This window comes from Chlorocebus sabaeus, chromosome 20 (genome assembly GCF_047675955.1).
Source record: "Chlorocebus sabaeus isolate Y175 chromosome 20, mChlSab1.0.hap1, whole genome shotgun sequence".
In the NCBI taxonomy this organism is placed as follows: Eukaryota; Metazoa; Chordata; class Mammalia; order Primates; family Cercopithecidae; genus Chlorocebus; species Chlorocebus sabaeus.
Window position 1 is genome coordinate 134,227,224 of NC_132923.1, and position 22,728 is coordinate 134,249,951.

Here is a 22,728-nt window from a genome sequence, read left to right on the forward strand (position 1 = left end):
GCCCACATGCAAACGTCCCAGGGCTCGAGGATGACGACGTCTTGCCAGGCTGTCTCTGAGGGGCCTGGTGGGGCTCGGGGGAGGGTAGCACCAGTGGCCCCTCTGCCTGGCTGAGTTTGGGAAGTGATGACAGCGGTTCCTGTGGCTGCCCACGATCCCTGCCAGTGCAGGAACATGAGGAGGGCAGAGCAACCCCCCAGAACTTCCCCAGCACCCCAGGATTCTGGCCTCCGGGCCTCATGCCCGCCTTCCCAAGGGTCCTGCCTAGGTGCAGCGCAGCCAGGGATGAGATGGAACACCCCGACAGCAGCACTCGTCCGGGTGGTGGGCTGGGCAGGCCCCTTGGGCAGCAGCAGGTGGTGGAGTCTCACGGGGCAGGACACTCCCTGACCTCCTTGGCCACGGGGTGGGCCACACCCACTCCCATTGTTGGGGCAGCAGAGGACGAGCTGCAGCACAGGCTCCTGGAGGCCCAACCAGCACCCCAGCCTCTCCAGGGGAGGGGCCTTTCTGGAACCACCATCCTCCAAGGCTTCAGGCAGAGCAGCCCCCAGGGTCGGGGGGCCTGCGGCCCGGGGTTAGGGTCTGTGCCCTGAGGAGCAGGCTTTGCAGCCCACCCTGGGAGCCCATCCAGCTCAGCCCTCTGAGGACGGGCCAAGTCCTGTCTTGGGGTGTCCTTTGGGCCTGGCACAGGCTCTGACGGACACTTGGTGTGGCACAGAAGGCTGAGCGGGCGGGAAGCCCGTGCATGCTGGTGAGCACGTTTATTGGAACCACGTTCGGCAGTTTACAGAGGCTGAGGCCTGGTGCAGAGGGCAGCATGGTCGCAGCAAGGCAGATGCAGCCTTCAAGGCGAGGCCCAGATAGCATCCCGAGCAGCCCTGGTGCCTCACAAGCACCCCAGCCTGTGCCGTGGCCAGGTCAGCTGCATCTCCCAGGGCAGGCTTAGGACAGGTGTGAACAGATGTGCACCACACACACCCGGGGCGAAAAGCCAGGTAAAAATGGAAAGGGACTTGGTATCATTTTAATGTTGTATAAGTTTTGCTTCTAAAAATTTAAATATTTCTGTATAGATCGATCCTAAAACACCGGAAAATCTGCCTGGCGGGGCCAGCCTCGAAGCCCCTCCTGTGGGCCCCAGGCCGGCAGCTTCAGCCTTTCCTCCCCGGGAGCAGGGGCAGGAGGGAGGCAGGGGCCAAGGGGACACAGGGCAGCCAGGGACACAGTTTTGGGGGCCTGGCTGCCCTGTTTCCTGAGCAAACACAACACGCCCATCCCTGTCCTGGGCCTCCAGAGCCGCCCAGGTTCCCACCACTGAGGTCAGAGGCGGAGCAGGACCAGGTTTTCAGCGGCCACGGATGCTGACCCAGGGGCTCCCTTGGAGGGTGCTGGCACATCCACACTGCCCTCGTGGCCCACAGAGCAGGCGCCCTCGGGGGTGCCCCGCTCCTCCTCTGGGGGTCCCTGCCGGCCCAGGTCCTGTAGTCTCTGCTGCCGCTCCTGGGCCTGGCGGGCCCGATTGGCAATGGCACGCACACGGCTCTGGCTGCGGGAGGAGGAGCGCCGCAGAAAACCGGGGCCCCCCGCCACCCCCTCCCCAGCCGGGCCCAGGCTGGTGGGTGACGTGATGTCTCCTGCCTGCTGGAAGACCGTGAGCCAGCGCAGCTGCTCTGTCAGAGCATCCCGTCTCACCCCTGGCCCCGACACCCGCCGTGTCCCTCCCGGGAGGCCCAGGCTGTGGCTCAGGCTTCGGGAGCCGCCCTCAAAGCTAGGGGCAAAGTCATCAGCAGTGAGGTCCCCCAGGCTCTTGGACTTGGCAGCCACAGGGCAGTCCTGCAGGCCCACCAGGGAGAGGCAGCCCCAGGGCGGCCGGAGCAGGAGGCCAGGCATCCGTGGGGCCAGAGGCCTGGGCCGCAGTTCGCCAGGCGTGGGAGGCCGCTGGCCCGCAGCCCGCAGGTTTGGGTTGGATTTGCTTTTGGTCACAGGTGGCAGGTCTGGGCCGGCAGCTGAAGCTGAGTGGGGCCTGGGAGGCAGGCGTCCCATGTGGGCTCCGGGGAGGCTTTCATGGCTGCGGCCCAGGCCCAGGCTGGGCAGGGAGAGGTCAATGACAGTGTCGCTAGACGACATGCTGGAGGAGGAGGAAACGCTGTCTCGGTGGCCACATGGCTCCAGCCGCTGCCACAGCCGGTCACTGCCCGTGGCATCGAAGTACACGGCAGGGGCTGGAAAGGGACCAGCCAGGGGCCGCCATCCTCCCAGGGGCTCTGTGGTCACCTGACCCTCACTCTTCACCCTTCTAATCACGGGCAGGTGGCCCGGGGTCCGGGGCTGGCTCCTGCCGTCCAACTGGCTGCTGGGTGCCCCCTCGTATGCCCCGCCAGGACGCTTGCCATTGCACGGCTGACGCCTGCCGTCTCGGTGTTCCTCAGTGTCCTCTGGGGGCCTTGTCACATCGGCTCCGGGTCCTGTGGGGTACGGGGGCCGTTCCTGAGAAGAGCTGGTGGGGACGGCCACTGGTGGTGTGGGGCCAGGGCCTGGGGCGGGCTCCTCGGCAATGGTTTCCAGGCTGCACAGTGGAGGGAGCGGCCGCTGCGTGGAGAGGGGGCGGGTGTCTGTGGGGAGGTAGGGGAGTGAGAGCGAGCGAGCCAGAGGGAGAAGCAGAAGAGAGAAAGAGAGGAAGACAGGGAGAGAGGCGGAGAGGAGTTGAATCAGGGTGGTGTCCCCAGTACCCTGTGCCGAGGGTCGCCGGGCCCAGCTCCCACCCCGAGGCATCCCCCGGGTGTGGCACACTCAGTGCCCCCACCCTGCTGCTGGTGAGGCCCAGTCCATGCCCTGTGCCACACATGGGGCCCTCCTGGGGCTGGGACAGCATGGGACAACAGGGCTGGGCCCCGTTACCTGTCGCTCGCCGCTCTCAGTTCCTAACTACGGAGGCAGCGTGGGTGGGGGCAGAAAGGAAAGCTCGGTCAGGGGGTCTGGAGGGGCAGGGTGGTGTGGGGTGGGCTCCGTGTATGTCCCTCCCTCAGGGCCCAGGGAATCCACTCCACACAGCACTCGGCAAGCTCCAGGCGTCCCAGGGACGCAGGAGACACCCAGCAGCTGCACTACCTGCCCACATCAGACTTCCCAGGAGGGACCCCTGGAGCCTGCCCTGGAGGGCAGTGGGAATGGGATGGGACGTGGCCCCCAGTCCCAGGAAGGGCATCAGTCGCCAGCCGCCCGGGAGGTGAGTCTGAGGAAGCGCCCAGTCAGAGGGGCCCAGCATGTCAGGCCACACTCCTGGTCCTGGACCCTCAGCAAGAGCAGCTGGTTCTTTCCAGCCTGTCAGGCCTCAAACCAGCTCCACCCCAAGTCCCAGGGCCTCAAGGTCAGACAGGAGGGCTGGGGCTACCGGCCACAGGCAAGCCAAGGGAGCAGAGTGCCACAGAGACAGTGCCACGGAGACAGAGCCACGAGCACACGAGACGATGCCGTCTACGCAGAAGCAGCAGCAGGTGACCCAGGCCCAGCCATGCCAGGGGCGTGCGGGAAGACCACGCAGGGCAGGAGGGGCTTACCGGTGGAGAACATGGGGGATTTACTCCTGATCTCCTCCAGCTTTTGAGCAAACAAGGCACTCATCTCTCCCTGCAGGGCCCCCGGTTGCCTGCAGGCACCCTCAGGCCAGTGGGGGGACCTTTCAGGGATGCCCAGGCTGTCTGGGCTGCTGGAGTCCGAGGACACGGAGCCGCTACCGCCTGGACCCTGCCTCCAGGCCCCGGGACCCTTGGGGGCCTCTCTGCTTCTCCCTGCGATAGCTTGAGGGTCCAGGCCGCAGCAGGGGGCCCCCAGTGAGTCAGCCCAGGCCCGGGGCTGCTGGCGAATGGCCGCCTGCCTGCTCGCGAGCCCCGGGCTGGGTGGCCGCTCCCTCTGCAGGCCCTCGGTGTTCACGCCGGCGCAGGATCCCACCACACACTTCATGCACGTGGCAGCCATCCCAGCAGCCCCGGGGCCGTCCAGGGCACTCGGGGGCTGCACTCGCACAGGGCTCTTCTCTGTCACTGCAGCTGGTGCCTTACCTCGGGGGCTGCCGCTGCCAGGCCCCTCCTGGGCTGGGGCTTCCAGAGCAGGTCTGGGGCTGGGGGGCACCATGTCGTCTGCCACCCCCTGGGAGCCTGTGTCCTGAGTGCCCAGGACCAGCTCCGGGAAGCCCTTGCGGCCCGGCTTCTGGCTCTTGGTTGGGGCGCTGGCTGTGCGCCGCAGGAGCCGCTGGCTAACGGAGGGCCGGGCCGGGGGCCGCCCAGCAGCATGACTGTCCAGTGAGCCGGGCTTTGGGCCTCGGAGGAAGAGGCCTTTTAGGCCCAGAGCCTGCTTGACCTGCAAGAGAAGGAACCTGCATAGCTGTTGCCAGGGGTCCCAGCCCAGCTGCAGCTGCACCCCCAGGGCCAGCTCTCCAGACTGTGCCACAGATGTGCCGTGCGTGTCTCAGTCCGAGGGGCCGGGCCACCTCAGGCTGGGGGCGTGTGGACACACCTGGGCCTTCAGGAGCAGGGTCCCTAGGGCACTTCTGCCCGGGACAGTGGCTGCTACAGATCTAAGTACAGATGGCCCACCCCACCCTCCTGGGCATGTGGGGCCTGTGAGGGGCATGGAGAGAAGGTCCTTCCTCCGGAGGAAAGACCTCAAGTCCCAGCCTGGCCCACCACAGCCTGCACCTGCTCAGAGACCCACAGCCCCATCGCTGGCAGGGAACACTGGTGTGGCACTCCCTGGTTGCGTGTGCCCCACTCTCAGGCAGGAGTAGCTGGTCTACAGCAGGAGTAACCAGGTGCAGTGGGAGGCCTGCTCGCCCAGCCCATGTCCTGCTCACTCTCATGGTGATACTCCTGCCCTGGGAAGTACCACCTCTTCCAGGAAGCCTTCCTGAATTCCCCCAGGCAGCCTTTTCTGGTCTTGCCCTGCCCTCTGCTCATGTGAACCCCCAAGGCCCACAACTGGCTTGCTGACCCCTGAACCCTGCCAAGATGGGCTCAGGCTCCTGGCCCACCAGTACCTGGCCACAGCCAATCTTCCTGGACAGCTAGGTCCAGGCGGTCCCTGCCTGAGCAGAACAGCTGCTGAGAGGGAGGCAGCTGCATCTCCAGGGTACAGAGGCCAGAGGGGCCCTCACATGCCAGATGCCCCCGAGACCGGCAGCACCCACTGTGCCCCCATGATGAGCCGTGCTTGTGCACAGAGCGGCCCAGGCCCGGCAGGTGGGTCACCTCCCTGCAGGGGCACCTCTGGGCAGATGCGTTCAGATGGCCAGCACTTGAATCAGCTTCCTGATTCAAGATTCCAAATCCACGCATTTGGTCACAGTGGCTGGGAAGCCATTTAGAAGCAGATCCGGGATTCCAGCTCGGAGCACCGGCCTCAGGGGTGCCCTCATCCCAGGCACTGGGCATGGTTGGCAAGGACAGGGAAGGAGCGGGAGGGGAACTCAGAACCAGCAGCCTGAAGGTCCAAGGGGGGCAGGAGAGAGAAGGAGGGGGATAGGAGGGGCACAGTGGGGGCTCCAGCGGGCTCCCCACCAGGGAAGGGGCTGAGGGAGGGGAGGGAGGATTGAGGGAGAGGAGGAGAGGGGAGGCCAGTGTGAAGGCGGCCACCCAGCTGAACCCTGGATCTGCCTCGTAAATGCCACTCTGGCTGGGGATGGCCAGGGCCCCCAGAGCCATGTCATGATCCACGTCACAAGAGCAACAGTCCCCAAATGCTACCAGGAATCACGGATGCTAATGGGGCATGGCCTGGGCATGCAGGGGTGGCGGGCTGCACTGTCCCGCGCACCGGGTACCTTCAAGGCTCCTAACAGAGCTGGGCTTCTAAAAGTAGAGACTGAGGCCATAGAGAAACCGACTGCAAGACCAAAGAGACAGAGGGAGCAGGTGAGGCAGCCACAGCAGCGGCATGGGGAGCCCTGCGGCCTGGGGGACGAGGAACAGATGGGTGTATAGACGGCAGAGGCCGGATGGCACTTCTGGGCCCGAGAGCACGGCAGGAGAGTCAGCACTGGGCTTGGGCAGGCCCCTCATGCTGTGTGAGCAGGGTCCTCCGAGGGCCAACTGCAATCAGCAGGACCCAGAGGGCACTGGGCCTCAGCTGAGAACCAGGGCCGGCACCAGCACCCCTTCCTGCGGAAGCCGAGTCCCCACTCTGACCTGGGGCAGGGGACAGACATGCTGGGTGTGGAGTGACAGGCAAACCCGGGCAGCTGCCTTCCGTGTGACAGCAGGAAGTAGAGGGGTGGGGGGTGAGAGAGGGGAGGGGCACCACTCAGTCCCTGCTGAGAAGCCAGATGGCAGCACTGTGGGGGTGGAGCCTGTGAGGTCGGCGGGGCAAGGCCCAGAGCACTCGGGACCCGCCCTGCTGGAGATGCCCACAGCCAGCCCTGGGGTCAGAGGTGGGCACTGGTGGCTCAGGAGCCAGACCCCCACAGCACCCCCTCTTGCAGGTAGAGGAGCAGAGGCCCGGGGAGGGGACCCTAGGCCTCACTGCCTGAGTTCAGGACCCAGCCCTGGGGACACATGGGGGTGCGTAGGACAAGGGGCTGGTGAGGCCCCTCCCCATGATGGCTGGTGGCAGGGGGTGACACTCACCTTACCACTGATGTCGCTGACAGCCACGTGCACGAAGATGGAGGCCTCTTCTATCCCCTCCAGGTACACGTGCCTATAGCCTGGAGCAGTGTGGGTCATCAGGGTCATGAGGTCACAGCCCCCCGAGGACCCCACCTGCTCTGCCCCCCACTCTACTCAAAGGTCCCAAGACCCCAAATACAGCTGACAAACCCAGGCCTGGGACCTCTGCCTCCCATGGGCCCAGCACTACCCCCACCTCCTCCAGGAAGCCCACTGGCATTGCACCAGCCTGCAGGGACCTCTTCCTGGGGGTGGCCCCTCCCCGACAGGTCATGCCCCCCGCCCGACCCGCAGGTCCCCAGGCTGGCTCTTGTCCTGTCCTCAGCCCTCTTCCTGGGGGTGACCTCTCCCGCACAGGCTACATCCCCATCTGACCCACAGAGCCCCAGGCCGGCTCTTCTCCCGTCCTCAGCTCCTGTCTCTGGTGCCAGGTGCAGGCCCGCCCACACAGGCACTGACTCGCAGGGGAAACAGTGCCTGCCCTGCCCGGGGGCCCTCGGCCAGTGTGGGGGGCACCGTGTCCACAGCTGCTCACCTGGCATCATGCTGCTGAAGGCCAGCGTCCTCTGGCCAATGAAGTCACGCCCGATGGGGTCGTGGTCCCAGACGAGGAAGCGGACCAGCGCGATCTCCGGCATGTGCACTGTGAACACCAGGGTCTCCTCCCAGGTGGGGTTGAACCCTGGGGAAGCAGCGCCAGGAGGAGTGTCCCGTGGGCAGGGCCCGGCCCAGCACCACTCCGGCCTGGAGCCCCGACCCACACCACTCCCAATGCCGCTCCCGGTGCCGCTCCCGGGCCTGCCCACCTAGAGGGGAGCGGCACCCAGGACTGTCACCGAGGGAGGCCTGGGCAGAGCACCCGGCACACCAGGTAGCCCCAGCCCTCCCCTCAGACTTCCATCACCAGCGTGACAGAGCCACGGCCGAGCCTCACCGTTGTCGTCCACCACGCGGGTCTGCTCCCTGCTGCAGTCCACGGGGAGCCCGATGATCTCCACCTCCACAAAGGGGTCGATGATCTGGGACACAGGAGTGGGGCTGGCTTTGGGACCCATCACGATGCCCGGCCCGCTCCCCACTCCCACCCGCCTGTGCAGGGCTGGCCCCCACCTCCCCGCGGTCCCCCAGCATGGAGTCGCGTGGCTTGGGGAGCTGCTGGCCACTGATGATCCGGAGCACCAGCTGCTTCTTGAGCTGCCCGGGCAGGGGGTCCTCCGAGTTGGGGTTGAACATGCCTAAGGGGATGCCGGGCAGGTGGTCAGTGGCCCAGCCCTCAGCAAGCCCCCTACTTGCTGGGGCACCGCTGCCCCTCTCTGGCCCCCACATAGGAGACTGGAGCCAGTGCCAGGTGGAGGGAGGGAGACAGCAGTCCGGGGGGACACCTCAGGGGGGCAGGTGCACCTGGCCCAGTATGGATCACCTTTGTGGCCACCGCAGCACGTGGGACAGAGCCCATGCCTCCCACGGCTGAGCCGAGGAGGTCACACAGCTTCTGGGGTTGGGTCTGGGTCCCTGGGGGTTTGAGGGGTGGGGGGTCTCTGGTGACAGTGCCCTGGGGCCCTCTCAGGCTGAGAACTCCGAGGAGGGCAAGCCAAAGGCAGAGGTGGAAGTGGCCGGTCCACAGCAGTAGCCAGGTCCAGCGGAAGATCCACTGCCCACTCCCATGGTGATACTCCTGCCAGGGCCACAGGGGGACCAAGCTAGAAGTCATCCACAGCAGACAAAACAGAGGTGTCTGAGAGCTGGGAGGAGGTTCCCTCCAACACCCAGCCCAGACCCAGGTCCTGAGACCCACAGAGGGGCCAGGCACAAGGGGCTAGGTCGCTGGCACTGGGGCCCCCTCAGACAAGTCCTGCCATGAATCTCACATGGGGCCCAGGCTCCCCAATTCTCCATCCCTAGATTCCTGGCAGAGCTGGGCCCTTCTTTGCAACCCTAGCAAGGAGGGTTTCCCCACCCACCTCCCCAGCATCCTGGGAGCTTCATCCCAACCTGACCCTCCAGGGGACTCTGCCAAAGCCGCCCCCACCCCCTTGCTAGCCCGTGGGGCTCCGATCTCCGTTCTGGGGACACCCAGGAGGCCCATCCGAGCCCTGAGCATCCGAGCGCCTCACCCTGGCACATGCACTCGGGCTTGAGTACGTAGCCACAGCCACCATTGGCGCTGAACTTGGCTCGGTTCAGCTGCAGCATCCGCCCCTCTGACTGGTAGTTCAGGGCAACTGTGAGGGGGACACAAGGCTGCCCCAGTCAGCACCCGACCTTCCAGGTGTGTCCCCCACCCACCTGCCACCACACACTAGCCTCCCCTGCACAGCTGCTGTGGATGTGCTGTCTGCCGCTCGTTCACCCAATATGAATGGGACGCTGGGGCTCGCACCTGTGCAGGACTGAGGACAGCACATCCTGGAGGAACGTTCCTGGAGCTGGCGCAGCCAGCCTCGCAGGCAGGTGTCCCTGGGAGTACATGGACAGGCCTGCATCATCGCTCCCACATCCCCCTGAGGCTTGAAGGACCCTGCCCCAGTGCTAGCCTGGTGTCAGTGGCAGCCTGGTGTTGGCAGCACGCCACGGAGGTGTGGAGGCTCCAAGGGCAAGAGAGCTCGGACAGAACCAAGGCCCCAGCAGGTCCCCTGCTCACTCCTTGGGCTCCAGGGACCATCTGAGCCGAGCCCTCCCCACCACACCTGGTTGCCACGCCCGCACCCACCCATCTGGCAGCCGGCATTCCAGAAGGGCTGTGGGTTGTAGTTGCTGGAATCCACGCGGTAGGAGGAGGGGTAGATGCGGGAGAGCTGGTGCTGGTTGAAGCGCAGGTACTGCGCCGGCTTCTGCTGCAGAATCTGGTGGGCCTTGGTCTCGCTGAAGGACGACACCTGCCAGCTGGACACCGCTGTGGCACCGGTGACCGGTCGTCAGACTGCGAGTCCTCGACCTCACCCGGCGCCCAGCAGCATAGCAGGGATTGGGGACAGGGGGGCCTCCACCCATGCCCAGGTCCCTGAGCCACTCACCCTCCATCTCTATGTCGTGGGTGGCCACGGACTTGGTGTACTTCACCAGGTCAGAGAGGGCCCGGGACAGCTTCATGGTCTTCTTCTGCCGCGTCGTCCTGTGGCAGGTACAGGGTGTCAGAACCCCTCCCATCCAGGGCCAGCCTGGCACCCAGCTCCGTGAGACGGGCTCCAGGACTCAGGCAGGTTCATTAATTCACACAGTGGGCCCTGAACCCTGAGAGACAGACCCCAGACTGGGCTGCAGGCTGCGGAAACCCGAGTGCCAGGCAGAATGTGGGCTGGCTCGGAGCTACCAGCAGAGGCAAAGGCTCCAAGCTCTGTGTGCAGTGGAGGATGATGTGGTCTGCCAAGCGGGGCTTCTGGAAGGTTCTGAGCAGGGGAGAGCTGGGTTCAGGGCCTGGGTCTGGACTAGAATCACTATGTGGAGAGGAGGCCGGGGTCCAAGGGGGCCTCCGTGTCACCCAGGTGGCAGCAGCGCATGTGGATCAGGTGTGTGCTGAAGGCAGAGCCTGGCTGGCATGTGGGACAGGACTGGACAGGAGGGGGCTGTACCCAGGCGAGGGGCACAGAGGAACCGCTGGGGGATGAAAGTGAGGGGAGACGGCAATAGGAGGGAGTGGGCAGCACGGGGGAGCCCAGGGCTGGGGAGGGGCGGAAGCTCCTTCTGGGCTTGTAGGTTTGAGATCCCAAAGAGACTCCAGACAGTGCTGAGGGAAGCCTCAGACACACGGGCCGGGCCTTGAATTCAGCCTGACTGGACGGGAAGTGGGGGAGCCACTTCATGGCAGGCATTTGATGCCCCCTGGGGAGGGCATGAGGCTGGGGGCCTCATAGGAGGAGGCGAGGACCAAGGGCCGACAGCCCAGCAGCATCCAGGCCTGTGGGGACCTGGACCCTCCAGCCACCTGCTCGGCCACCCCTGCCCCCACTCCTCGCAGCCACCAGCCTGCCCTGCACACCACACTCCCCACCACTTCCCACTGCTTCCAGGGGCCAAGAAGGGGGTGGGTCCTGCCCGGCTCAGGGTTGGCCCTGGTGGGGTCACCGCAGAGAAGGGGCTGGCTGGGCCAGGCTTCCAGGAGTGTACAGGGCCTCCCCATGGGGCAGGGCACCTACCCTCGGCTCTGACCTCCCGGGGAGTCCTGGCCCTCATCTCCCTCCTCCATGCTGGCCGCCGCCTTCAGCTTGCTGCCCTTCTTCTGTGCGGGGGGCAGAGGCATGAGCTGTAGGGCCCCTGGCCCAGGTCAGGCCTTGGCGAAGCTAGGGGGTTGGGGAGGGCCTGTCCTCCAGGGTCCCCAGTGGCCCACGCAGCCTCCCATGTCCATCCCGCCCGGCTGGGCCTGCCAAAGCCGCCTCGGTGCCCTCCCAATCTGGGCTCCGGCGGACACCCAGGGCAGCCACAGGACACCTGAGCTTGGGACAAGGGCCAGCGTGGGCCAGAGAAGGGATGTGAGCCAGCGAGGCACCTGCTCCCACCAGCTCCAAGCCCAGGCTCCTGGCCCAGTCCCTGGCACCTGCAGCCGATAGCTCAGCCCGACTCAGAAGGGATCCTGCAAGCCAGGCTGGGAACCCTGGGGGCTGGGGCAGGGCCCACTGGGGCACTGGGAGCAGGCAGAACACTGGGCCCAGACGGGGACCTTGCGCCTGGAGAAACTTCCCACGACGAGGCGGCCGTTGCGTCTGCTGGCCCCGGCATCCTCCCCAGACTCCACGTCCTCTTCAGCCTTGCTCTGAGTCCAAGGGAGAGACAGGAACAAGGTGAGCCCAGCCTTGAACCAGGTAGGGAGGCCGGGACAGCTCCCTGGTGGCCACAGGAGGCCTTCCTGGAAGAGGCGGGCTTGAGCCAGGGCTGAAGTAAGGCAGACAGGGGAGGAGAGGGCAGGGCGGGGACAGGTTGGGGAGCCCCGTGGCCGCCGTTCCCAGTCCACCCTGGGGCAGAGCCAGCTGCTGAGGAGAAGCAGCCTGGAAGGCAGGCCCCAGTGGAAACATGTGCTCACACCTGCCTCAGCGTCTCTCATGCGTTATTTTAAACTCATTAAGTTCTGAATCTTTTTTCCCCACCAGTGGTGACTACATAATAACTGCATTTGTGTGTCTGGAATATTCCTCGGCCAGGCCTGCTTGCGTAACCCTTTTACGAGTGTTCCGTGGCCCTGCCGCCCTGACCTGTTCTCGTAACGCGCAGGTACCACGTAATCAGACAAACAGCTCCAGGTGGGCGCTCCCTGAGGCGGGCTGTGAACCAGGAAACCCCAGGAAGCCACTGGGAGCCTCTTCCTACCACTGTATAAGCAGCAGGCACATCCGGGGCTCCCCTGCTTGCCCCCGCTGAACCCCGGGCCACATCACAAACTGCTCATTCATCCCAAAGCTCGTTCCCAAGGGAACCAGCAGAGCCTGTGCTACCACCTGACCCCTGCAGCCCCTCCACAGACACCCCCAAAACATGGCCCGGCTGTCATGCACACCCTGTCCCCCACCAAGGGTGGGGGCTGCTTTCTTTGAAACACCGAAGCTGTGGGCTTGCAGCAGGGGTCCCTGTTAGAGAGGAACTTCCGCCAGAAGCGGACACAGCACCCACCCGTGGTCGTGCCCCTGTAGACGCCCACCCCTCTGGACACACCCCTGCAACACCCACAACACACCCCTGCACACACGCCCGCCTACACCCGCGGATGCTCCCACACTGCTGCAAAGAGGCCACTGCAGCTCTCACGACCACAGACTCGGCGCTCAGCCACGCCGCAGCAAACCGCTCCTACTGCTCCCCGCTCTCACCAGCCTGGACCTGTGCCTGCCTGGACACTCCCTCACCGGATGCTTCGGAAATCAGGACACATTGTGTCCGCAGGCCCCATGCCAGGCGGGCCTCTCAGTCCTGTTGACACGGCGGGGAGCTCCTGCCAGCCTCCCTGTGCTCTAGTACCATGGCCCGGAGGTGTGCCCTGCCCCTCCTTCACCCTCACAGGGAGCCAGGATGGGATTGGACGGCCCTTCCCACAGCCCAGAGTGGCCGCGGGGCCTTCCCGTCACCAGGCTGCACTGGCCGGAGCCCGAGGCCCCGCGTGCACCGCAGCAGGAGGCTTCTGGGTTGTCCAGGTCCACACGGCTCTCAGACATGCTCATCTCTCTCCACCTCCAGAAAAGCCAGCCCCGGTTTCCTCCTAATTTATTGACACCACAGCTGCCGGGAGAGGCGCCAGGAGCCGGATTCACAGTGCACCTGGAGCCAGTCGGGGCCACCACACTTCACAGCTCCTTAAACATCCCCAAAACGCCTCAGTGACCCAGAGCCACGAGTGGCTGTAAATCCAGGCATGACCGAGGAGAAGCATGCACTGACCCAGGAGACGGACGGCCAGACACAGCCCGTACTGCATGGCCAGACCTGCTGTCACCCCTGGGGCTCCCAAACAGAGGAGACAGCAAGACCCAACCATGCTCCAAGGGGCAGCAGAAGGCCCAGGAGGTGAGGGGGCCTGGAGGGTAGTGGAGGGTCTCAGCCACCCCCCAGCCCTGCCTCTGTCGGGGAGGCTGGGTGCTGGGCCTCAAGGGGGTGCTCAGGAAAGGGTGCCTGCCGGGTGAGGCTGTTGGCAGTACAAGCACTCATTGGGTTGTGCCCAGCTGTCTGGGGGTGGGTGCCCTCCTTACCCATCCGGCTTCTCTCCCCAAGATACCCATTCCTGCTCACAGGCCTCAGGGACCCATGAGTAGAGGCCTTACGTCCTCAAGGTTCATGGGCAGAGGGGACACCGGCTGGCCCAGGGGGACAGAGAGGCAGGTGTCCCTCAGTGGGATTTGCCATTCCCACGACCCCCAGTGCACAGACACCCCCTTTACCTGGGCCACGCCCCCGGTGAGCTCCAGGGCCGAATGCATCCCGGCCTGGCCTTGGCATCAGCTCCGCCCCTCGCCTGTGCTAAAGGCTCTGGGACCCTTCTGGGGTGTGTGTCCGCACCCAGCAGGGAGTGTCTCTCATGAGGGTGGGATTCCCGCTCCTCCCGCAACCTTAGTGGCTGTGCCTGAGCCCCTCCTCCTCCTGCAGGAAGCCTTCCCTGAGCACAGAACCCCCAGTAGCAGCTCAGATGTGAGGTCTGCAGGGGACCACTTTCCTGGACCTGCAGACGCAGCTCCAGGTTTTGCACAGGCCCAGCTGGCTGCCCAGCGGAGCCACAGATGGCCACTCTCCCCCACCTAGACACCTTGGGATAAAAATAAAGGAATGCCTCTCAGCTCGGGCCCCGCAAGAGCCACCTGCACAGGGCATGTTCCTCGAGCTCTCCTGTGGTGTCAGCTGTGCCAAGTGCTCCGAGGCCCGTGGGCGGAAACGCAAACACCTGAGTCTAAAAATACTGGTCCTGGAAGGGGACACAGCACCCCCACTTGGCCAGGAGAAGTCACCTTCCCACCCTCTCCAAGGGTTAGGAAAACAGCAAGCTCCCTGCAGGGACAGGCAGAACGAGCCAGTGCCACAGGGCACAGTAGGGCTCTCCAGGCACAAGGAGACTGTCCCCAGCACAGGCGCCCACCAGCACTGTCACCCTGTGGAGGGTCTTTAGGGCCCACCCACGCTCCCCACTCGGTCCCACCCACAGCAGGACTGCAGGATCTGCCGGCCACAGCTCCTGGCTCCTTTGAGGTCTGCAAGGAGGTTCTGTGACCACAGGACCCGGCCCGCCCTGCCTGTCACCTCTCACCCCACACACACTCCACTGTGTCTGCCATGACAGCCCCTGAGGGCCATTCGCTTCACGTGGAAGCTTCCCCACGTGGCCACAGGCAGCTCCAGGCGGGGTGTGGGGGGCTGGGCAGGGAAGGCCGTCAATTCCCCACAGCGGGGCAGCTCCCACGACTGACTGGGTTTTGAGACCCCGCTGGTAGGTGGGAATGGATCATGCAGGTGTATGTGCAGAGGTGTGTGCAGAGGTGTGTGCAGAGGTGTGTACAGAGGTGTGTGCAGAGGTGTGTGCAGAGGTGTGTACAGAGGTGTGTACAGAGGTGTGTGCAGAGAGGTGTGTACAGAGGTGTGTACAGAGGTGTGCTTGTGTGCAGATTTGTGTGTGCACAGGTGTGAGCGCACAGACCCATACGTTCGGGAGCCCTGGCTGGCCCACAGGCTGGCTGTCGGGGAGACCTGTCGGCATCAGGGGTGTCACCTTTTTGGCCTCTACCTTGCGTCCGAGCTTTCCAGATGGGGACAGTGTGGAGACGGAGAAGTCGTTGGGGTCCTCACAGTCCCGAATCTTCGACTCCTTGATGAGGGAATCCAGTTTCCTCTTAGCAATGTTTTCTACACGCTTTCGATTGGTGGATGCCTGCAGGAGCCAGAGGCCGGCCTGTTGGCATCTGCCCCAGCCCTGTGAGCAGTGGCAGTGACAACCCGCAGGGTCACAGCACTCTGCCCACCCCAGGCTCACGGAAGGCGTGAGTCACCTCGGGGCCTGCAGGCAGCCACAGGCAGGACAGGAACCCAGGCCCACCTGACTCCTCCAGCAGCACAAGGCTGCCCTCAGCAGAATGTGTGTGGCTTCTGGCCCTGTGGCCTGAGAGGTCAGTGCGCCAGCAGGCGGCACAGGGTCTGGAGTTCCACCACTGGCCACCATGTGCCTCAGAAGATGGCAGGGCCAGGGGCAAACTTCAGGGTGACCTCTGAGCTGGGCTGGATGCCCTTCCCTGCCACAGTGCAGCCCCTCGGGTGCCCCTGATGAACTTGGAATCCTTGAGGGCAGGGCCTGGGCCTTGGGTGTCATATGCCCCTGGTGCCAGGTTGGAGTGGGCACAGAGCCAGGAGCACCGTGGAGCTGGCTTTGCTGTCACACAGGCCACACAGAGGCGAGCGCGGCACATCCCAGGCAGGATGAGTGCTGCTGCCTCAGGACTTTCTAAAATGGTTGGCCGCGTGACCAGGAACACGCCACACAATTACCTTCCCATGCACGGCCCCTCTGGGAGCAACGGCCTTCACTGCCTCACAGCAGCAACCCCAGAGCAGTGTCCAGAGGAGAGGAGATCAGCGCCCCCAAGCCCAGCACCTCACAGTCAGGGGCTCCTGACTCCGCAGCCCCCCGCCTGGGCCCTGGTGGGGACACGGTGACAGCACTCTGTGGAGGTGCTGCTGATGGGAACCCCACATCAGAGTTGACCTTAGAGATGGCACTGCTCGGAGATGAGGCCAGCACTGGCCACGGGGGTGGTTGGGCAGGACTACCAGCCACTCAGCGTCCAGCCAGACTTGGTGGGATAAAGGGCAGGAAGCTGGGAAATCCTGTGCCAGGGCCTGGGTAGGCCAGGTACCGGTGGAATGGGGTGGAGTCTGGCGTGGGACCCAGCCCCCAGTGCTGCCCCCACTTACTGAGGGGCCAAGAGGACAGGGCAGGGGGAGTGGATGGCACCCCAAGAGTCAGCTCAAATGTGGGAGCTGAAACAGAACAGGCAGGCCTGCAGCTCTCATGCAGAGAGATGGGTGGGCAGGGAGGACCCCCCCAGGCTCCGGGCCACTGTGCACATCTGCCCCAATGTCCCTCTGTCCCGGACACCTCCCTTTCTAATTCGCCCCAGTAGCAAGGACGGACAGCTGTTCTTGAGAACTGCACGCTCCACCCGCCCCCCCACCCCCAGCCCGACTCACGTCCCCATTGAGGAGCTTGCAGTCATCATCAATCTCATCAGCGCTGTCCTCATCAGACACCTCGCCTTCCTCCGCATCCTCGCTAATGTTGGCTGGGAGCTTCTTCCCCTGAGGGAGGAGGTGCATGGTGGGAGGGGCCCTGGAGAAAAGGCTGGGAAGCCAGCACCTGGCACCCACAAAGAGCCGCCAACCAAGGAGAGGGGCCTTTTCTCAAGCTCAGTTTTGGAATCTCAGCCATGGGGCAGGGGCCAGACTGGCCAGTTCCTTGTGGCTGCAGCAGCGTGGAGGGAAAGGCCTGGATGTGCATGAGGAGGTCCTGAGCCAGAGTGACCACCATGGGGAGATGGAGCCAGGTCAGGAGCATGGCCAGCCCTCAGCCCCCCAGATCTGCCCACAGATGGCATGATGCCCCTGCCTGTCTGGAGCAGGGCACTGCCCCAGGCCCAAGACTCTATGTGAGCTGGTCCCAGGAGGGCAGAGGCTCACTCACCTTCACGAGGATCTTGCCCTTGAGCATCTGTGGAGAGGGGAGCATGGTGGCATCTTCACTGCTCACTGATGACAGGTCCAGCTTGTCCCCAAGGATGTCAGTCAGATACTGGGCCATTTTCTTCTGCTGGATGACACTGCAGTGGTTCTCAATGGACAGGATCACTGGGTACCTGTGGCCCCAAAGCAGAAGGAGCAGGATGAGGCCAGGGCCTCAGAGGATGGGTAGGCCCCACCTCTGCAAGGGCCCACCTCAACCATTGAATGAGGAGGGATCTTCACCAGGAACCCAGGATAGCTGGGACTACCAGCAGCTCTGGGAGGTGGCTCACCCATCAATGGCTTTGAAAAGCAACTGAGTGGGTGGGAAAGGAGCTGGGAGAATCTTAGGGACTGGTAAAGACAGCATGAGTTTCTTTCCCCAATAAGGAAAAAACCAAAGGCAACTAGAAACTCCAGGAAAATAAAAGGAACGTTTGAAAAAGTCATGATTTTAAAATGATGTGGACAAAACCAAGATACAGTATGGAGAAATAGATAGGCTGGGAAATAGAATCCTTTTGACCTAGATACTGGGGACACTGTCCTCTGAATGGTCCTGGGGTCCTGACACTGGTCCCATAAAGAAGGAGACATAAGCCTGGCGCACACCATCTGGTGGAACATGGTTATTACCTGCACAGTGCAGAATGGGGAGTGTAGCAGGGACTTTTAATTAGAAGCTTTTCAGCTTCATTTTTAACCATGTATACATTTTACTTGGATTTTTACCAAAAGGCAGCCATGATTATTTTAGAAAATGTAAGTGACCCAGAACAAGAGGTTAACCAGGACAAGAGATGAGCAAGTCCTGTGATGTGGAACAGGCAGGCAGGGCACCGGGGTGCAGGGGCTCGTCTCCCCACTTCTCAGGCAAGAAACTGAGGCCTGAAGCCCAGGGCCTACGGGAAAACATTGTGCCTGCACAAATTACACTGGTCACAGGTGCAACCCTGTCCTGAGATCCCAGCAGGCCTCTGGCTCCTCCCAGCTCATCCCTCCTCCCCCAATCCCCACCCCTGTGCCCTGTAATGCCCTCCCCACCTACAGTCCCAGGGACGGGGCTGGCTTGAGACAGTAACAGCAAGGGTCAGCTCTTCCAGGAGAGGCCCATCTATTTCTGTCTCCTAAATCAATCTTGCTTCTCTTCTCTTCCTTCATGCAATTAGCTCCTTCCCTACCTGTGAGCCTCGTGTAGCCAAGACTCAAAGGTAACTCAAACCACACGGGGAGGTGGTCTTCTAATTCCAGAAACTAAATTGGATGTTTTTCAACAGTGTCTACAGCCACAGCTGAGTGACAGTAAATTGAGTCTGGACATAGAGTGGCTTCTCAGGGGTGATGAGTGTGGGAGCCACGGCTGCTGTGGGCACTGACACTGGGAGGTGCTACCAGGCGTGTGGACGAGCTGCTCCTGCGAGGCCCCTGCCTAGACCTGCGGCCACAATCTCTCCCTGCCCTCTCTCCTCAACCAGAGATGCCAGAATGAAACCAGGCCCCTGGTCACCACAGTCACTGCTCCCAAAGAAAGGACATGTGGGTGTGGCAGGAAGAGCTAGAGCCTGGAGACCCTACGCTGCCCACCTCTGGGGCCAGCCACCCAGGCCCAGCCACTCACTCATTCTTGATGAAGGCGTATTTGTTGATGGTTTCAATGACATCTTTGAAGAGGATCTTGGAGGTCAGAGTGTAGCCATGGTGCACGATGGGCTCCCCATCGGGCCCATCCCAGCAGTCCACTGTAGGCAGGTAGACCTTGGTCAGCCCAGGCAGGCTGAGCTTTGACCAAAAGAGGGCCTGTCCCATTGCTCAGTGAGGAACACAGAAGAGGCCCTCCCAGCCTCTGCCCAGAGATCCCCCTAGGGGCTCCTCAGGGACAGCCCAACTCCCACAGCAAATGCCAGCCCACGGCCGCCGCCCGAGGTCCAGGGCTTACCCTCCACGCAGCGGCAGCCAGCCTGCAGGACCCAGGCGTACATGTCCACCCGTGACTGGGACATGAGCTGGTCACCCACGAGGTAGGTGTTGTGGGACGAGGTGATGAAATAGTGGCTCAGTGGCTGCGTCATGTCCTGGTGCACGTGGTGGTGGTCAGGATTGAAGATGTCACCAGCAGGGCTCCTCGTGTAGTTGGTGAAGCCTGCAGGATGGCGTGGCATAGGGGCCATGTCAGCCCACCACCAGCCTCATCTCATGACCACCTGCCCCCATGCCACACAGAACACAGAGCGCCTGTCCCGGCCCACAGGCTGGGCCCTCGTTGCCCCTCCAGCACCCCAGGACAGCTGGGCTGAGAGCAGCGCCCCACTCACCATCAATGCCCAGCAGCCCCTTACTCTTGTTTTCTGGGCATGGCTCAAACTGCTCGATGATGTCCTGGCAGCTCTCGAGGGTCACACCCGTCATCTAGGCCAGAGCAGTGGCATGAGCCCAGGTAGCCCATCCCTGGCCTGGGATAGCCTCAGGCAGCTCCCCCATCACCACTGTCCCCTGCCTGTCTCTTACACCAGGGATGACCATGGTGCCCAGGGGCACTGGCCAGCCAGCCCCAGTGTCACATGACTTGGGACTACCATGGATCACGTGGCCTTTGGATATCTTGCTCTGACTGTGAACTCTGACAGCACAGGAGGGGCCTCTGACCTCATCAGCTGGACCACCCCCAACCAGTGCAAGAGCTGTGGCCCAGAGCGGGCCTGGCGTGGAGCAGAGGCCATGTATGGGTGGGTACAGGAGAGCGAGAATCTTCATGCCCCCTTGGCAGAGCCAGGCAGGCACAGGTAGCCCCCTTATGCAGCCCCTCCCACTGTCTGCCCAAGTCCCCACACACAAACCCTCCCAAGAGATCTGAACACCACAGTCCAGCCCAGCCCAGGCCGCCCCAGGCATCGCAGGCTGACGAACCTCCAGGGCGCTATGGTGCAGCTGGGCCAGGAGCTACCCAGCCCACCGACGGGGCTTCTCGGAGTTCCCTGGGAACATGGTGAGGTAACAGGTGGGGGATCCCAGAGCCAGCTGTGGGCCCCTGGGGAGGCCCAGCAACCAGGAGGCCAGGAAAGGGCACCAGTTGCCGGCTGGAGGACTCTGGCTCCTGAGTACAGGGAGGGTTCCAGAAGGCTTGGGGCGAAGGTCAGGGAGGGAAGGGTCACTTCTGCCTGCCAATCCCCCATCCAGGCCCCATTCCCACCTCTGCCTTTACTGGGACAGAGGACCTACTGTCTGCAGCCAGGTCACCCACAGACACATGCCGGTGCCGCCCCTGGTGGCCAGGGCACAGGGCATCTGAGACAGTGGGGTCCAGCCAGCTGATGCTAGCCTCCCCAGCCTGGGCCATGCCTCCCAGGCATCGTGCCTGCAGGATTGGAGAAGCGGCTGCCACGGGATGGAGCCTGGCAAGCTGCACTGTCAGGTCGGGGCATCCCGGGAGCTCAGGCCCAGGGGCAGCCCCAAAGGCCAGCTCTGGGTTTGTGGTAAGCTCGGGGGTGGGCTACTGCTGGGAGATCCTGGGTAAAACCCACCCAGACCCTACCTGGGATTCCCAAGGCTCCTCCTGCCATTCCCATCCTCCCCCTCAGACCATCACCGAGACGCTGACGCAGCACAGGTGGCCAGTAGAGTGGAGGTGCCTGAGCAGCACCCCCAAGCCGAGCCATCTTGGTCCCCTAAGGCTTGCCCTGTCCCTGCTGTCCTCCCTGAGGAGGGTCCAGGGTCCTCACCTGCACTCCTACAAGGCCGGAGGGTGGCCACACAGAGTCTGAGCCCCTCCCACGGAGCCCTGTCCCCACTGGGGCTCTGGCCTTCCCGTCCACTGCCTGGCTGGACCTGCAACTCCTGCCACCAGGGCATGCGGTACCCAGTCTCTGCCTAGGCCTGGTACAAGATGGCCAGAGCCCTGAACCTCTGGACATGAGGTCCCCAGTCAGTGGGGCAGCGTCCAGGGAGCACGTGGCCTTTGCATTGGTCTCTAAGGATGGTCAGGACTTCTTGGGGTCTAAATAAAGGGGTGAACGTGCCCCTCTGGACTCCACGAGGCATCTGAGTATCTGCTAGACAAACGAGAGTGGACATTGTGGCAGGCCTGGCACCCTAGGGGAGCAAGTCAGCCAGATCCATGTGGCTGGAACACAGGGGCAGATCTCAAAGGCTGGGCCACACAATGCTAGTTCACAAGATGCTCAACACCAAGGCAGGAGGCGTGGTCAAGCTGTGGGAGGCGCAGGGTGTCCACAGTCAGGACCAAGCCATTCAGAGGCCCCTGGAGGAGAAACCACAAACCTTCCCTACCTGCTTGGTTGCCCCATAGGGTGCACCCTGTAATATCAAAACTAAAGCCAACTTGGGGGGCTCTCAAATGCCAGGCTGTGACCTGCCCCACCCTAATCTCTCCATCTCAGAGCAGGGGCATGAGCCCAGGTAGCCCAGGGATGGCCTGGGATAGCCTCGGGCAGCTCCCCCATCACCACTGTCCCCTGACTGTGAAGCTCAAAGCTCAGAACAGAAGGCAAGGCCTGATGGCTGGCCCCCCAGCAACTGCCCAGGCAACGCACCTTCTGTTCCACCTGCAGGAAGCGCTGCAGGCTGGCGGCATCCAGGTGGTCCTTGTGGTTGCTGTAGGTCAGCATGAGCAGGTAGAGGTCCCGGCGGGTGGACATCATCTTGTAGAAGGCACAGAACTCTTCAAAACCCAGCGTCCCTTGGTGGTCGTCCGTGTCTGCTTCCTGCAGTGCAAGGTCTTGGGTCCCCATTGGCACCTCGACCAGGGCTACGTGCACAGGGGTCCTTCAGGGCCGCCCCGCTCCCCAGTCAAGACCAACACTCAAGCCCACCCTCCTCTAGTCCACTGCCCTTGTCACAGCCTCCAGTCACTCCCCAGGGCACGGGCCCACCCACCATGAGGACAGCCCCATGAAAATGCAGAACTGACGCACCTGCCCAACGCCATATGCCTTTCACCTTCAACCCACAGCCAACTCCATATACTCACCCCACACAGCAGTTAACACCACCCACACGGAAGCCACCACCACCCACATGGGAGCCAACACCACCCAGACAGGAGTCAACACCACCCACACGGGAGTCTACACCCCCCGACACAGCAGTCAACACCACCCACACGGGAGCCAACACCACCCACACGGGAGTGAATACCACCTCACACAGGAGTCAACACCACCTCACACAGGAGTCAACACCACCCACACGGGAGTCTACACTGCCCCACACAGCAGTCAACACCACCTACACGGGAGCCAACACCACCCACATGGGAGCCAACACCACCCACATGGGAGTCAACATCTCCCACCCAGAAGCCACCACCACCCACACGGAAGCCACCACCACCCAGACAGGAGTCAACACCACCCACATGGAAGCCACCACCACACACATGGGAGTCTACACCCCCCCACACAGCAGTCAACACCACCCACATGGGAGTGAATACCACCTCACACAGGAGCCAACACCACCTCACACAGGAGTCAACACCACCTCACACGAGAGTCAATACCTCCTACACGGAAGCCACTACCACCCACATGGGAGCCAACACGACCCAGACAGGAGTCAACACCACCCACATGAGAGTCAACACCTCTCACACGGAAGCCACCACCACCCACAGGGGAGTCTACACTCCCCCACACAGCAGTCAACACCACCCACACGGGAGCCAACACCACCCACACAGGAGCCAACACCACCCACACGGGAGTCAAAAACACAGGGGAGTCAACAACACCCCACACGGGAGTCACCACTACCCACACGGTAGCCAAAAACAACCCCCTACACGGGAGCAAACACCCCCCACACGGGAGCCAACACCCCCCCACACACGGGAGCCAACACCCCCCCAACTCAGGAGCCAACACCACCCCAACACAGG

At 63.2% G+C, this 22,728-nt stretch overlaps 1 protein-coding gene across 1 annotated transcript in view; it reads right to left on the reverse strand.

Annotated features, from left to right (window-relative positions):
• Window positions 1-518: 518 nt before the first annotated feature.
• PLCH2 (phospholipase C eta 2) overlaps window positions 519-22,728 on the reverse strand; it is a 29,598-nt gene continuing 7,388 nt past the window's right edge. Inside the window, exons 5-22 of the mRNA XM_073007922.1 lie at window positions 21,383-21,553; window positions 19,148-19,241; window positions 18,772-18,975; window positions 18,454-18,574; window positions 16,798-16,969; window positions 16,308-16,415; window positions 14,851-14,994; window positions 11,317-11,409; window positions 10,796-10,878; window positions 9,677-9,774; window positions 9,373-9,555; window positions 8,777-8,884; window positions 7,773-7,897; window positions 7,597-7,681; window positions 7,198-7,344; window positions 6,621-6,700; window positions 4,062-4,359; window positions 519-2,615 (exon numbers count right to left, since the gene is read on the reverse strand). Coding sequence (XP_072864023.1) covers window positions 1,324-2,615; window positions 4,062-4,359; window positions 6,621-6,700; window positions 7,198-7,344; window positions 7,597-7,681; window positions 7,773-7,897; window positions 8,777-8,884; window positions 9,373-9,555; window positions 9,677-9,774; window positions 10,796-10,878; window positions 11,317-11,409; window positions 14,851-14,994; window positions 16,308-16,415; window positions 16,798-16,969; window positions 18,454-18,574; window positions 18,772-18,975; window positions 19,148-19,241; window positions 21,383-21,553 — 3,606 coding nt within the window. The 3' untranslated portion in view covers window positions 519-1,323. The remainder of the gene's footprint in view (window positions 2,616-4,061; window positions 4,360-6,620; window positions 6,701-7,197; window positions 7,345-7,596; window positions 7,682-7,772; window positions 7,898-8,776; window positions 8,885-9,372; window positions 9,556-9,676; window positions 9,775-10,795; window positions 10,879-11,316; window positions 11,410-14,850; window positions 14,995-16,307; window positions 16,416-16,797; window positions 16,970-18,453; window positions 18,575-18,771; window positions 18,976-19,147; window positions 19,242-21,382; window positions 21,554-22,728) is intronic.